Here is a 14077-nt window from a genome sequence, read left to right as displayed (position 1 = left end):
GTGGTCGTACTTTACAAATCTTGAAAGCCAAAGTATCAGACGGCGGGAAGTACACTTGCGTTGCCATGAATGCGGCAGGAGAGGCTTACAAGAACATTTACCTCACGGTGTTTGGTCAGTCCTCCCTTTATGTCAAGCGAGTGGAAGAAAGAAAGCATCAAATTTGAGAGTTGTTTTCTTCTCAGTTCCTCCCAGTATCCGGGACAATAACGGGGATTCTCCCGTGGTGGTGAATGTGCTTGCGGGGGAATCGGTGACTTTGGAGTGTGAATCCAATGCAGCTCCTCCTCCCATCATCACCTGGTACAAGAATGGAAGGATGGTGACAGACTCTGTCAACTTGAGCATTCTGGGTGGAGGGCAGATGCTTCAGATCAGAGCCTCAGAAGTGAGACTTTATAATAAATGAGTTAGAATCTTGATTTTTACGTTTTCCTAATTGATCTCCTTTTATTTTCAGGTGTCCGATACTGGACAATACGTGTGCAAGGCAACCAACATTGCCGGTCAGATGGACAAGAACTTCCATCTGAATATTTATGGTATTCGGGTTTAGCTGATGATGAAATTCTTCCATTCCTAAATTTCTGAAGTAAAGACTTCTTTTGCTGTCATATGCAGTTCCCCCTCACATTGATGGTCCTGCTGAGGAAAAGGTTGTCGAAACCATCAGCAATCCAGTCACCTTTTCCTGTGATGCTGCCGGGATCCCGCCCCCCAGTCTCACGTGGTTGAAGAACGGACAACCGATAGGTGAACATATGCCGGGACCTTCTTTTATCGTGGTGGATGAAATGGCATTGTTCCATTCCTTTTAGAGAATGACAATTTCATGTGCTATGTGATTTGTTTAGAAAGCTCAGCTTCTTTGGAGATGCACATCTTCTCTGGAGGCAGCAAGCTTCAGATTGCACGCTCACAGTTGTCTGACAGTGGCACTTATACTTGCTTGGCCTCCAACGTGCAAGGCAAAGCGCAGAAAAACTACCACCTCGCCATACAAGGTAACTGGAGACAAGAACATCTTCTCACCTAATTCACATTGGCTGACTGGAGCTAAAAGCAACAATACTCTCTGAAGTTCCTCCCAGTATCTCTGGATCAGAGTTACCCAGTGAGATTGGGGTCCTGCTAAATGAAAGCATACAGCTGGCATGCCATGTCCAGGGATCGCCAACTCCAACCATCCAATGGTTAAAAGATGGACAAGTTATTAACAATACAGGGAATAAGGACTTCAGGTACATGACTGCCAGCAAGAAGATGTGGATATTGCTGCTATGCTATGCTATGCCAATGATGTTGTGGTGTTGCTTAGGATCAGTCCAGATGGCAGCATTCTCACAGTGACTGCTACCTACACCACTGACAGTGGCAAGTATACCTGTGTGGCCTCCAACAGTGCAGGAGAAGAAGACCGGATATTCAATTTGAATATATACGGTTGGTCAAATACGTATGTTTCTCACTGTATTTGCTCCCCCGGTAATAACCTTTAGCTTCTCTTGCTCCCTCAGTGCCTCCTGCGATTGAGGCCAACGACGAAAAAGTCGAGGAATTGACGGCAGTCCTGGACACCTCGGTCAGCATCGAATGCGTAGCGACAGGATCTCCTCCGCCCCAGCTTAATTGGCTCAGAAATGGCCTCCCCCTTCCAGTGTCTTCACACATACGTCTTCTCTCTGCTGGCCAGCTGCTCCGGTAGGCACTCAAAAAGAGTATGACGAGTCAATGATATGATTCATACATGTGGGATGTGTCAACCAGGATTACACGCACTCAAGTGTCTGATGGTGGCACCTACACCTGCGTGGCATCGAATAGAGCGGGAGTTGACAACAGACATTACAACCTACATGTGAATGGTGAGTCTGACATGTGATGACGTTGGACAGGAATTAGGATTGGGGACTTGACCTGTAGTTTTTTCTCCTCTCTCTTAGTCCCCCCAGTTCTGGATGGAGCAGGGAGCACGGATGAGGTGACTGTAGTTAGAGGGAACCTGGCTTCTCTGTTGTGTTTAGCCGATGGAAGCCCAACCCCGTCTGTCAGCTGGCTCAAAGAGGGGGAACATCTCTCGTATGACACCCAACTGAAACTACTCAACCAAAACACAACAATTCAGTTCCTCCAGGCTCAAGTCAGTGACGCAGGACATTACACTTGTATTGTCAGCAACACCGCTGGTCAAGCAAGCCGTCATTTTCATTTGAAAGTTCTTGGTAGGTTAAATCATAGAAGGCCGTTTAACTATGATTGGATTTGTGGTGCTGATGTGCGGTTTGTTTTCAGAGCCTCCACAAATCAAGGCATCTGATGCAGCAACCGAAGTTTCCGTGGTGGTTAATAATGTACTGGAGCTTCAGTGTGAGGCCTCGGGTATTCCTCCACCCTCCTTGACGTGGCTGAAGGATGGACGTCCCATCCCACAAACAGACAGCCTGCGACTCCTTCAAGGAGGAACAGTGCTTCGCGTCGCGTCGGCACAGGTAGCAAATTCCATTCGGAGTACTTTGTGTGGATCATTCGAAACGATTCACAGCGCCGCGCAGTACATGCCACGCGTGGTGCATCGTGGATTTAATAACCTAAGACGTATGTTTAAATGTTAATTCAGTTGGAGGACACTGGCAGATACAACTGCTTAGCCAACAGTCCAGCAGGCGATGATGACAAAGAATTCTTAGTGCGAGTGCATGGTGAGTAACAGAAATAAATTCATTGTAATTTTATGTTCACCCTTCAAATGGGCTGTAAAATGTTTTTTTTTTATTTGTTTCAGTTCCTCCTAACATTGCGGGGGAGAGCACTCCTCAGGATGTGTCCGTGCTACAGAACAGACAGGTGACTCTGGAATGCAAGTCTGATGCTGTTCCTCCTCCAACTCTAAGCTGGCTTAAAGATGGTCAACCATTGCAGGTAGAGAAAATCACACAAGTATTTTTTTTCCATACACTGACTTCTCCTGAGGTGTGTGCCTGAATGATTTTTTTGCCATTGCGTAGGTGTCTGCACGTGTCCGTGTTCTCTCCGATGGCCGCTACTTACAGATCAACATGGCTGAGCTGAGTGACAAGGCCCAATATACGTGCATGGCCAGTAACATCGTTGGCAAGACCACACGCGAGTTTAACCTGAACGTCAATGGTAAATCGATTTATTAATGTCGATGCCAATTCACAATGTTAACGTAACAATGTGTCTTCTTCAGTGGCACCGACAATCAAAGACGGCCCTCAGACCGTGTCTGTTCTTCTCGATAAGCCAGTTGTGCTTGAGTGTATTGTCAACGGTGTGCCAGCACCCCGGGTCACGTGGAGGAAACACGGAGCCGTATTGGCTGGAAATAACCCCAGGTACACAAAAATGAACTCTAAAGCTGATTTCTGCATTTTCTAGCATTCCATCAATATTTGCTCCTATTTTGTGTGCAGGCATACCTTTATGGATGATGGCTCGTTACACATCCACTCCGCACAGGTGACCGACACCGGCCGCTATTTGTGTATGGCCACGAACCCGGCCGGGACGCAACGCAAGAGAGTAGACCTCGAAGTATATGGTGGGGGGACACAAAAGAAAACATGCAAAGACATGAAAAAATAATGTGTCCATCACCAAACTGTTTTGATATGCTGTCACCTTTCAGTGCCTCCCTCTATTCTTGATGGACGCACCAATGTGACGGTTACCGTCAATGTTCAGACCACCCTCGCTTGTGAGGCCAGTGGCATACCCAAGCCCTCGGTGGTCTGGATGAAAAACGGACAAGAACTCAATACTGACCAGAACCAGAATATGTACAGGTTGATTCAGGTTTTTCTACCCCTCTGTTTTATCATCATCTTCTCGTCATTTCAAACTGTATTTTGAAAATTCTAAGCGCTACACAAAGTCAATCAGTAATTCTCTCCAGTGTCTTTCACCTCGTAACGGAACTTTGTGATTTGTCCTTTGTAGATTGCTCAGTTCGGGTTCACTGGTAGTGATAGCACCCACAGTGGAGGACACGGCTTTGTATGAATGTTTTGTCTCCAATGAGGCGGGGGAAGATACCAGATTCATCAATCTCACTGTCCAAGGTGACTAACATCACGACTCTCCATTTGTATTGCTCAGGGTGAATCAAAAAGTGAGCATTTGGCTACTGTCGTCTTCCTAGTTCCTCCATCCATAGCTGATGAACCCACAGACCTCGTTGTAGCGAGACTTTCTCCAGTGGTCATTGCCTGTACTGCCTCGGGCATCCCAGATCCCACAATTCATTGGAGCAAAGATGGCGTTGAGCTGCTCAAGCTGGGACAAGGATACAGGATCTTGCACACGGGTCAGTGTTCTAATGCTATTTGTTGGAACTGCCTTTATATTTCATGATGCACCTTAAGGTTGGTCTATACTTTGCAGTGATGTTGGTCTATTGTGCTGTGTTCAGGTCAAATTGAAATAAGCTCAGCTGAGCTGAGTCACGCAGGACGCTATTCCTGCACAGCGAAGAACGCCGCAGGCTCTACTCAACGCCACGTGCAGCTCACTGTGCAGGGTAAGACTTCTTTTCAGGGAGGTTTGAGCAAATTGGCCTTGCTTTGCACCCACATGTTCTTTTTTCACAATTTTCTTAGAGCTTCCCGAGATCCATTCCCACCCATCCACCCTGGAGGTGATCCTCAATAATCCCATCGTGCTCCCCTGCCGGGCCACAGGCTCACCAAGGCCGACAATCACTTGGCAGAAGGAGGGCATCAATATACACACCGCAGGTAAACACTTTGTCAGCCATTACTCTTACGTGACGGATTGTCAAAGAAAAGTCTTGTTCTCCGATAGGTGGAAGTTTCACAGTGCTACCTAACGGGAGTCTCCAGATCATCAAGGCGTCTCTGTCCAACTCTGGAACTTATATATGCGTGGCTCAAAACCCAGCGGGTACAGCCTTGGGCAAGACCAAACTCAGAGTCCAGGGTAAGTAAGACATAACTGCTTCAAAATATTTGAAATCATATTCACTTGATGGACATCTGATCTTTATCCTCCCCAGTACCTCCAGTCATCAGATCAGACAGGCAAAAGTACCTGGCTCCCGTGGACTCCTCGGTGACGCTGCATTGTCAATCGGATGGCGTCCCTCCACCTTCCGTTACGTGGCACAAAGACGGGCAGCCTCTCGGGGAGTCCGTACGTCAGCGGGTGCTGGCTTCGGGTTCCTTACAAATTGCATTCATCCACCCGGCCGATACGGGAATTTACACTTGCACTGCCGCCAATTTGGCGGGAAGCGCAAGCCTGGAGATGAGCCTGACTGTGCAGAGTGAGTTCAACATAAACTGAACTGTTAGCTTATCGGATTGTTTGGAATCACCTCATTCAAAAAAATGTCCCCTTTGCAGTCCCCCCCTCTATTCTTGACTTAGAACAGGAAGTAGTTGTGGAGGAAGGTAAGCAGGCCCAGCTGGCATGTGTGGCCAAGGGCGTCCCACAACCCACCCTGTCCTGGGAGAAGGATGGTGTTCTGTTAGGAGTGCAAACAGGGGAATACACCATTTTGCCATCTGGGGAGCTTGTCATTGATACCGCTCAGGTGAGGACTCCATCTTCGTATATTGGGTGTGTACTGTCTCTTGTGAAAAATAATCATCTCCCTTCTTTTGACATCAGCCTGGCGATGCAGGCAGTTACACATGTGTTGCCAGCAATGATTTGGGTCAAGACAGTCGGACAGTCAGTCTGTCTGTTCATACCCAGCCGGTCTTCACCGAATTGCTTGGTGACATCTCCCTCAACAAGGGCGAGCGCCTCCGGCTGGAATGCGGAGTCAGCGGGATCCCCCTGCCCAGGATCACGTGGGCCTTCAACGACAACATCATTCCAGGTGCATGCAAAATCCTACCATAAAAGTATTTCAGAAAATGTTCTTACTTTATACCATTTGAAAAATGTATACAGTCGCCGTGACTATATATTTTTTTCACCATATTTTTCTAATGTTATTGTGACTGTGATAGCCCAGTGTCCCAATACTTTTTATTTTGTTTAAGATGTAATCCACTAAAGCTAAGTTGTGTTGACTTGTGTTACGAAATAAACTAAAAAAAAAATATGACTGATCTTACATGAGGTGGGGAGGATCAATTTTCTACCATTGTGTCTGATCTCTTGATGCTGTAGTTCACTATGATCACATGAGCGGCCACAGTGAGTTGGTGATTGAGCGATTGAGGAAAGAAGATGCTGGCACTTACACCTGTGTGGCAGAAAACACAGTTGGAAGCATCAAATCTTTGGCTTTTGTAGATGTCAAAGGTAAGATGACATCCCCCATTTACTTGCAGCTTCAACCATTCCCATGCCATCTCTCCACTTGTTCTCCATTCAGAGCCTCCCATCATTGACGGGGACCTTCACTCCAATCGTGTCGAACCTCTCGGCAGCGATGCCGTCCTGAACTGTGACGTTCGAGGAGACCCGCTTCCTACCATCCAGTGGAGCAAAAATGGAGTCAACTTACACATCAACGAGCGCGTCCGTCAACTGGACAACGGTTCTCTGGCCGTCTATGGCACAGTGGTAGGAAAGAACTTTCGATCGTGCGTGTCTAATACAACATCAAATTGCCTCGGATAATTGCTTCTTTTTGACCACTTGTGGGTTTTAATTGAATTTTTCCACAGGTTGAAGATGCAGGCACTTATGTTTGTGTGGCAGTAAATATTGCTGGCGTTGTGCAAAAAAGTGTCACCCTGACCCTACAGAGTAAGCTGTGTGAAAATATTTTTGCAGGCTGACCAATAGAATCAAGCGTGCTAAAAAAAATTTTTTCCCAGGTGCGCCCACCTTTACAGTAGAGCCCGTAACAACGGTGGTGGACGCCGGCACTACATTGATGCTCAATTGCCAGGCGGAGGGCGAGCCCACCCCCGTGATAGAATGGTCTCGCCAAGGACGCCCTCTTTTAGCCAACGACCACTTCTCCAGTCTATCAAACGGCTCCCTCCGGGTGAATAGTGCCCAGAAGGAGGACACAGCTGAGTATGAATGCGTGGCGAGAAACTTACTTGGGTCCGTCCTGGTTCGGGTTGGGCTAACTGTTCGAGGTAAGTCTGCGATACTCATACATGATTACAAAAAGTTCACAATTTATTTTTCCTCAGTGCACGGAGGCTTCTCTGAGTGGGCCGAGTGGGGCCCTTGCAGTTCAACATGTGGAATCGGTTCCCAGAAGAGACAGCGGCAATGTAACAATCCACTTCCTGCTAACGGGGGACGCCACTGTGCAGGATTGGATACGGAGACACGCAGTTGTCACGGGAAGCCTTGTCCGGGTACGGGTACCGTTAACGGCTGGGGATGGTGGACGTTACACGCGAGGCTTGAGGATTTGTACATTTCAATTTATAGTTGATGGTAAGTGGTCAGAGTGGTCTTCGTGGGAGGAGTGCTCTCGCACATGTGGACACGGTAACAGAACCAGGGTGCGGAGCTGCAGCAAGCCCCCGGCTCAGCATGGAGGCAGGCCGTGTGAGGGAAGGGCCCTGGAGGTCATCATGTGTAGCATCCGACCTTGTCCAGGTAATGGCTAATCTTATCTTGCCAAAGGTAACATGCTACTTATTTTCCCATACCGTTTTGACTTGTGCAGTGGCAGGTGGCTGGGGGCCTTGGCTTCCTTGGAGCCCATGCAGTGAGACCTGTGGAAAAGGGATGCAGTCAAGAATCCGGCTGTGCAACAACCCCCCGCCTGCATTCCATGGGTCACCGTGCGATGGCACAGACACACAAACTCAAGTGTGCAAAGAGAGAGCATGTCCCGGTAAGCACCCCGTGGAATTCATTTGTCCTAGTGAAATCCTTTTTCTGGCATGTACTGCTGCTAACTCAACAAATGATTCCGTTCACTAGTTGATGGGAAGTGGTCATCCTGGGTGAGCTGGGGAGCCTGCAGTGTTTCCTGTGGGGGTGGCACCAGACAGAGAACACGCCTCTGCGCCAGCCCTGGCCCGCAATACGGCGGCAGGCAGTGCGAAGGCAACGACGTACACGTTGACTTTTGTAATAGCGAGCCCTGTCCAAGTGAGTCCTCACCGCTTTGCTAAGTGTGACTCCCTGTGGTTAAGCGTTTTTTATTCTGTCTATTAGTCAACGGGAACTGGGGTCCGTGGAGCAGTTGGGGCAGTTGCAGCAAGACATGCAACGGAGGGCAGATGAGGCGCCACAGGACATGTGACAACCCCGGGCCGGCCAATGGTGGCAGAGCGTGCGCAGGCGCAGACGCGCAAATACAAAGATGCAACACGGGCGTATGTCCCGGTGCGTAACTTGAGTTGTGTCCTTCGAGCTGTTTGTGAGGGTGTCTTGAGGGTGTTTTGCACCATTGCAGCTGATGGTAACTGGGGACAATGGCAGTCTTGGGGAGAATGCTCTGCTTCCTGCGGGGGTGGACAAAGGACACGCGTGCGTCTCTGCAACAACCCGTCACCTAGTAACGGCGGCCGCTCGTGCCCGGGAGACTCCTCCCAACTGTCCAGGTGTAACCTTGAGGCCTGTCCAGGTAAGCTATGCCCATATGCAATTTCTTGCATGAAAAGCCGTTTTTAAACCTTGTGTGTGTTTTCCAGGTGGGCCGCAGATGGCACGAGGAAGCATTATAGGGAATATCAATGACATTGACTTTGGTATCGCCATATTGAATGCCACTGCCGTCGACACCACGTCTGGCGGCAAACTCATCAAAGCATCAATATCAAATATACCAAGATCATTAGGTCAGTTACAGAAAAAAAATATTTGAATGATTGGTTCTCAGTTGAGTAGCAAGTAACAAGTGAATCATCATTTTTGACACAATCTTGTAAGATCTCAGTAGAAACTTGCTATCCCTCAGTACTGTTCTAACATAATCCGACTTTCCTATTTGCCCACGATACACCTTTGGGTCCTGACCCAGAACTTGACAATCTCAACTGTCATTCCCTGGGACCTGCCCTATTAAAACCCCTCCCTGTGTCCTCTAACTTTCATTGAAGGGCCTGCAATGAGGAAGCTCATTTCCATTCTGAATCCCATCTACTGGACCACTGCTCAGGAAGTCGGCGAAGCTGTCAACGGGTACACGTTAACTGGCGCTATCTTCAGGCGAGAAACTCAGGTGGAATTTGCCACAGGTAGATATGCTGCTGCCTACATGAACTTCACTGCTATGCAAAGAACCACAAAGTTCATGTGCTTCTGTCTGGAAACTAGAATTGATAAAAAAAAATATATAGCAGGGATCAAAAGGACATAACGCTTCAACTCTCCATTGTTTCTTCTCAAACCTAGGTGAGATTCTAAGGATGACTCACATTGCCCGGGGCTTAGACGCAGATGGAGCATTGTTGGTGGACATCATCATCAATGGACAAATCCTTCAGCTGCCTTCACATGCGGAGATCAGCATCAAGGTACACAAATGAATTTACATTCCCTTTATTTTCATTTGTAACAATGATATTGTTTCTATCTTTCAAATGAAGTTTATAAGATGGGGATGTCCACTCAAAATAAAGCATGACTCAAGTATGCTGTGTTCCTATCAGGACTACACCGAGGACTACATCCAAACAGGCCCGGGCCAGGTCTACGCTCTGTCCACCCGCATGTTCAGCATCGACGGGGAGAGCGTGCCCTACTCTTGGAACCACACCATCTCCTACGACGTGTCCAGGGGCAAGATGCCCTACTTGGTGCAGACGCTTCATGCCACCGCCGTCAGCGCTCAGTATCACAGCGTGGAAGAGGCGCTGGAATACACCATCCAAGCTCGTATCACCAAGGGTATGATCTAGGCCAGTGCTATTTTCAGATGAAGGGACCCAAGTGTGCTGCTTTTCTTACTTTTACTTCCTACTGTAGGTTGCAGGCGCTTCTGTATGGTTTTCTCATCTTCATGCCAGTTTTCGTTTTCATTCCAGGTGATCGCAGTAACCAGTGTCCTCATGGATTTACTTTGGTTTCTGCTGGGCCCTACTGTGCAGGTTGGTGTTCTTGCCCGTGGCTCTTTTTACGGTATAGTGATGGGCTGAAGGACGGTTTATCCATTGCAGATGAGAATGAGTGTGAAGTGGGAAACCCGTGTTCTCACGCATGCCACAACGCCATGGGCACTTACTACTGCTCGTGTCCCCGAGGGCTCGCCATCTCAGCTGACGGCAAGACCTGTCAAGGTAAACGCAGCTCATCCATTGAATGTCCATTATTGTCCTAACCTCAACAAACGTTGGTCCCCGCTAGATGTTGATGAGTGTTTGCTGGGTGCGACCATGTGTCACGATGGACAGGAATGTGAGAACACTATTGGATCATACCGCTGCGTTATGCGTTGCGGCCACGGCTTCAGGAGAACAACTGCCGGCCACGGTTGCACAGGTAGAATTAAATCAAATGTTGCATTTACTCCATTTTCTTGCGGTAGAGTGAAATAAAATGATCGAGATACATTCTTCAGTAGACTATACATTGAATCACATCTTTTTTTAAGTAGACTAGACAATTACTTTAAAACATGTCTGAATCCAGAATTTGATTGTATGCAAGTAATTGACAGAGTCAAATTGATTTGTTGCCATTGTCACCTCAGCAAAATCATTCAATTTAGCTTCTCTCCAGTGACGGGTGTTTTTAAATTTTCAGATATAAATGAGTGCCAGGAATCCAATCCATGCAATCAACTTTGCCTGAACACCATCGGTAGTTATCGCTGCGCCTGTGAGCCTGGCTTCCAGCTCAGGAATCGACGCTGTGTTGGTGAGCATAAAAAAAAGAAAAAAATACTCAAGCATTCTAAAAGCAACATGTTTACCAATGCTTTGCACCTATTTGTATCTTCCCATATATGAAACCAAATTGTCACTTCAGATATAAACGAGTGCAGACAGAGGGTTTGTCGATCCGACCAGCAGTGTAAAAATACCCGTGGCGGGTACAACTGCATCGACCTGTGCCCCGCTGGGATGACCAAAGGTGCCAACGGGACGTGCGTAGGTCAGTACGGTGTGCCCATTGCGCTCGTCCGCCATCCATCCTAGCAGTGTTCATTGAGTGGCAACACGCTGTGGTAGATATCGACGAGTGCGGCGATGGCACCCATCAGTGCCGATACAACCAGATTTGTGAAAACACCAGAGGGAGTTACCACTGCACGTGTCCACGCGGTTACCGATCCCAAGGAGTGGGCAGGCCTTGTCTCGGTACGTACGTCACCTTTGGCTTTCAAACAGTGAGCAGCTCATTTTCTCGCTTATGTTACGTTCATTTGCTAGATCTCAAAGGGATGATTCTTCATCTTTTTTATCGGACCTGCTCGTTGCTTCTTTCTGTCTACAAGCGAACTCACCTGTTACTTGTAAACAGACACGTTTTTTTGCCACCTTGTTAAAGGTGGCTGCTTGCTTACGCAACTCCAGTGCTGCCAACTGCCTTACCTTTAAAGATGCACTGCATGGTAGCGTGCCTTTGTCTTTTTTGCTCCAGCATAAGAAGAAGTCAAAGAAGAGAGTCAGTGGCTCCATTCTCCACGTCTCAGTGGTTAGGACTTGAACTTGAAGCACACCAAGACCAGCACCTTTTCATTTCACATTGCTGTCACTTGTCAATCTTTGTTTCCAGCTGGGCTTCATAACAGCACACTCCTGCCTGTAACATCATTAACACGTCTTGAATATCACCATTCAATCACACTGTGGCAAACTTGATATATCAATCTTTTTGTAAGTTGAAGAAAAGGCTCAATCCATTGCATGAGGAATAGAAATGTATTGCTGTACATAGGGGTAACTGATGTATCCCCTTTCCCCCCCATTCTCATCTCCCCGCACCACATTTCTTTTCTTTTCTTTTCTTTCTCTCCTGGTCATCTGCTTTCTTTCCTCCACTTGCCTCTGTCTCTATTGTGTCCTCCCGGCGCTGGGCAGATATAAATGAATGCGAGTGGCTTCCGCAGCCCTGCGCCCACCAGTGCGTCAACACCCGGGGCAGCTTTCGCTGCACCTGCCCACCAGGGCGCTTCCTGCTGGGGGACGGCAAGTCTTGCGCCGGGCTCGAGCGCCTGCCGACTTATGAGAGTTACTCTTACGGCTTCCGAACGTCCTTTCCTGAGCGCCTCTACCACAACTTGGCTTCGCACAGCTATCACTCGTACACCGCCGACAAAAGGGGGCGGAGCCGAAGAGGACTGCCCATAAATCAGGGCCCCAAAGCTTGTCGCGAGGGGTTTGTGTCCAAGGATGGCCGCTGCTTAGGTAACTATGGAGAGTAGGCAGGGTCACACGGAAAAAAAAAAACAGTTCACCTGCTTCAATGTGGACTGTAAAATGTTTGTTCTGTTGCTATTTTATGCTACTGATTATAATTCTTCATGGAAAGTTCATCTACCCCTCAGTTAAACTTTATCGAGAGCTTTGGCGTCAAATGCCATTGCATTATATTGAAAGGTGTTTCTAGGATTTGGCTCATGGAAGAGGCAGAATAGAGTTATGCCTTCCAATCCGCAACTTGATGATACACTGCTCGCATTGTGCGCTCTGTGGCAGATATCAACGAGTGCGAGGTGAGGGATTCCTGCCAGCACGAGTGTATGAACACACCGGGAAGCCATAGGTGTCTTTGCCCGGCCGGTTACCACCTCATGGCCAACGGCAAGACGTGCCAAGGTGAGCGAGCGCCTCGCCTCCGGGCCACTTCACTGGAGCATAGAAAAGACATTTGGATGCAAGCTGCCCGTTGTATTTCCAGATATCGACGAGTGTCTCGAGCAGAACATCCAATGTGGAGCCAACCGCATGTGCTTCAACATGAGAGGAAGTTACCAATGCATTGACACACCTTGTCCACCAAACTACCAGAGAGAGCCCACCACGGGGTAAATGCAGATAAGATTAATTACATTACAGTTGTTGTGTTTCAAATTCACATTGCAAATAAGCATGCTCAATGGATTCTTAGGTCAACTCATTGTATATGTTTCAGGTTCTGTCTGAAGAACTGTCCTCCAAATGACCTGGAATGCGCTCTGAGCCCCTACGCCCTGGAGTACAAGCTCCTGTCTCTTCCGTTCGGCATCGCCGCCAACCAAGACCTCATCCGATTGGTGGCCTACACGCAGGATGGAGTGATGCACCCTCGGACCAACTTCCTTGTGGTGGATGAGGACGTCACGTTACCTTTCGCTATTCGAGACGAGAACCTGAAAGGGGTGCTGTTTACGACTCGACCCTTACGAGAGCCTCACACGTACCGCATGAAGGTGCGAGCCCTCTCCTACAGCCAAGACGGAGGCATCGAGTACCAGACCACCTTCATTGTCTACATCGCTGTCTCGGCCTTCCCTTACTGAGAGCACTTAACATGGCAAAAGGTTGTATCCTCTTCATCCGACGCCACTGGGATTCATTGAGTTTACTTTTAGAGAATGAATATGAACATTATCTTGTGTGTGAGGGGCTATTGGGAACGTGGATTGAAATAGTCCAGGACAATTTATTGCTTTTAATTTAATCATAGTTTATTCCAAAGCTGTTTAGCGGGCTTCAGGTCTGGGAGCACGTCAGGAAAGAATTAAAAATTAAGGAGCAATTACATTGAGTCCCTGTTGATTAATTTATTTGGAGGTGTATCACAAGGTTTTTGTCCAAATATTCCAACTTTTAACTGACTGGGAAGTTCTTGAATCTAATGACATTGTGGAAAAGTGGCATGTATAAGATGTGATTGCATGGCACAAAGGCACACTCAGGTATCATCATCCATTGTAACCACACATCATAAGAACCTCGAGTGATCCACCAATTGATGCCGAGATGTATTTTATTTTTGGGGATTTGTACAGAAGTGTTTTTTGGTTTTTTTTGTTACACGTATTGCTATGTACTGTCATTATTTTCTCTCTTTTTTAAAAAAAATTAAAATAAAATGGCATCACGGTGCAATTAAGCGTCAATGTCTTGCTGTGCTTGCAATGTCTTCCCAATAGTGTTGGATCGTGGGTGAACGATTCGTTCAAAGGAACGGATCGTTTCAGTGAACGAAAGTGAACGAATCACTTCCTAAA

General features: G+C 47.7%; 1 protein-coding gene across 11 annotated transcripts in view; it reads left to right on the top strand.

The window, feature by feature from the left end:
* Positions 1-13955, top strand: part of hmcn1 (hemicentin 1) — a 50707-nt gene extending 36752 nt beyond the window's left edge. For 8 of the 11 annotated variants that reach the window (XM_088393290.1, XM_088393286.1, XM_088393285.1 and 5 more), the window contains 49 exons: positions 1-114; positions 186-388; positions 461-542; positions 622-753; positions 855-1004; positions 1082-1241; positions 1319-1443; positions 1518-1701; positions 1768-1865; positions 1944-2222; positions 2293-2489; positions 2618-2699; positions 2783-2919; positions 3006-3147; positions 3212-3356; positions 3435-3562; positions 3650-3806; positions 3961-4082; positions 4163-4327; positions 4433-4540; positions 4620-4757; positions 4825-4959; positions 5036-5305; positions 5385-5575; positions 5653-5866; positions 6163-6297; positions 6371-6561; positions 6666-6747; positions 6819-7088; positions 7146-7316; positions 7393-7563; positions 7634-7804; positions 7894-8064; positions 8131-8301; positions 8372-8542; positions 8610-8756; positions 9018-9155; positions 9313-9434; positions 9570-9807; positions 9945-10007; positions 10077-10196; positions 10264-10398; positions 10663-10776; positions 10888-11013; positions 11091-11219; positions 11943-12269; positions 12561-12680; positions 12763-12889; positions 12997-13955. In XM_088393290.1, the coding sequence (XP_088249416.1) occupies positions 1-114; positions 186-388; positions 461-542; positions 622-753; positions 855-1004; positions 1082-1241; positions 1319-1443; positions 1518-1701; positions 1768-1865; positions 1944-2222; positions 2293-2489; positions 2618-2699; positions 2783-2919; positions 3006-3147; positions 3212-3356; positions 3435-3562; positions 3650-3806; positions 3961-4082; positions 4163-4327; positions 4433-4540; positions 4620-4757; positions 4825-4959; positions 5036-5305; positions 5385-5575; positions 5653-5866; positions 6163-6297; positions 6371-6561; positions 6666-6747; positions 6819-7088; positions 7146-7316; positions 7393-7563; positions 7634-7804; positions 7894-8064; positions 8131-8301; positions 8372-8542; positions 8610-8756; positions 9018-9155; positions 9313-9434; positions 9570-9807; positions 9945-10007; positions 10077-10196; positions 10264-10398; positions 10663-10776; positions 10888-11013; positions 11091-11219; positions 11943-12269; positions 12561-12680; positions 12763-12889; positions 12997-13363 (7835 nt within the window). In that variant the 3' untranslated portion in view covers positions 13364-13955. The other 3 variants (XM_088393287.1, XM_088393293.1, XM_088393292.1) reach the window with 3 other exon arrangements.
* The last annotated feature ends 122 nt before the right edge of the window (positions 13956-14077 follow it).

This window comes from Syngnathus floridae, chromosome 13 (assembly GCF_059516105.1).
Source record: "Syngnathus floridae isolate MCC-2025c chromosome 13, RoL_Sflo_1.0, whole genome shotgun sequence".
Taxonomy (NCBI): domain Eukaryota; kingdom Metazoa; phylum Chordata; class Actinopteri; order Syngnathiformes; family Syngnathidae; genus Syngnathus; species Syngnathus floridae.
Note: the sequence above shows the minus strand (reverse complement) of the source record. Positions and strands in the feature narration are given on the sequence as shown.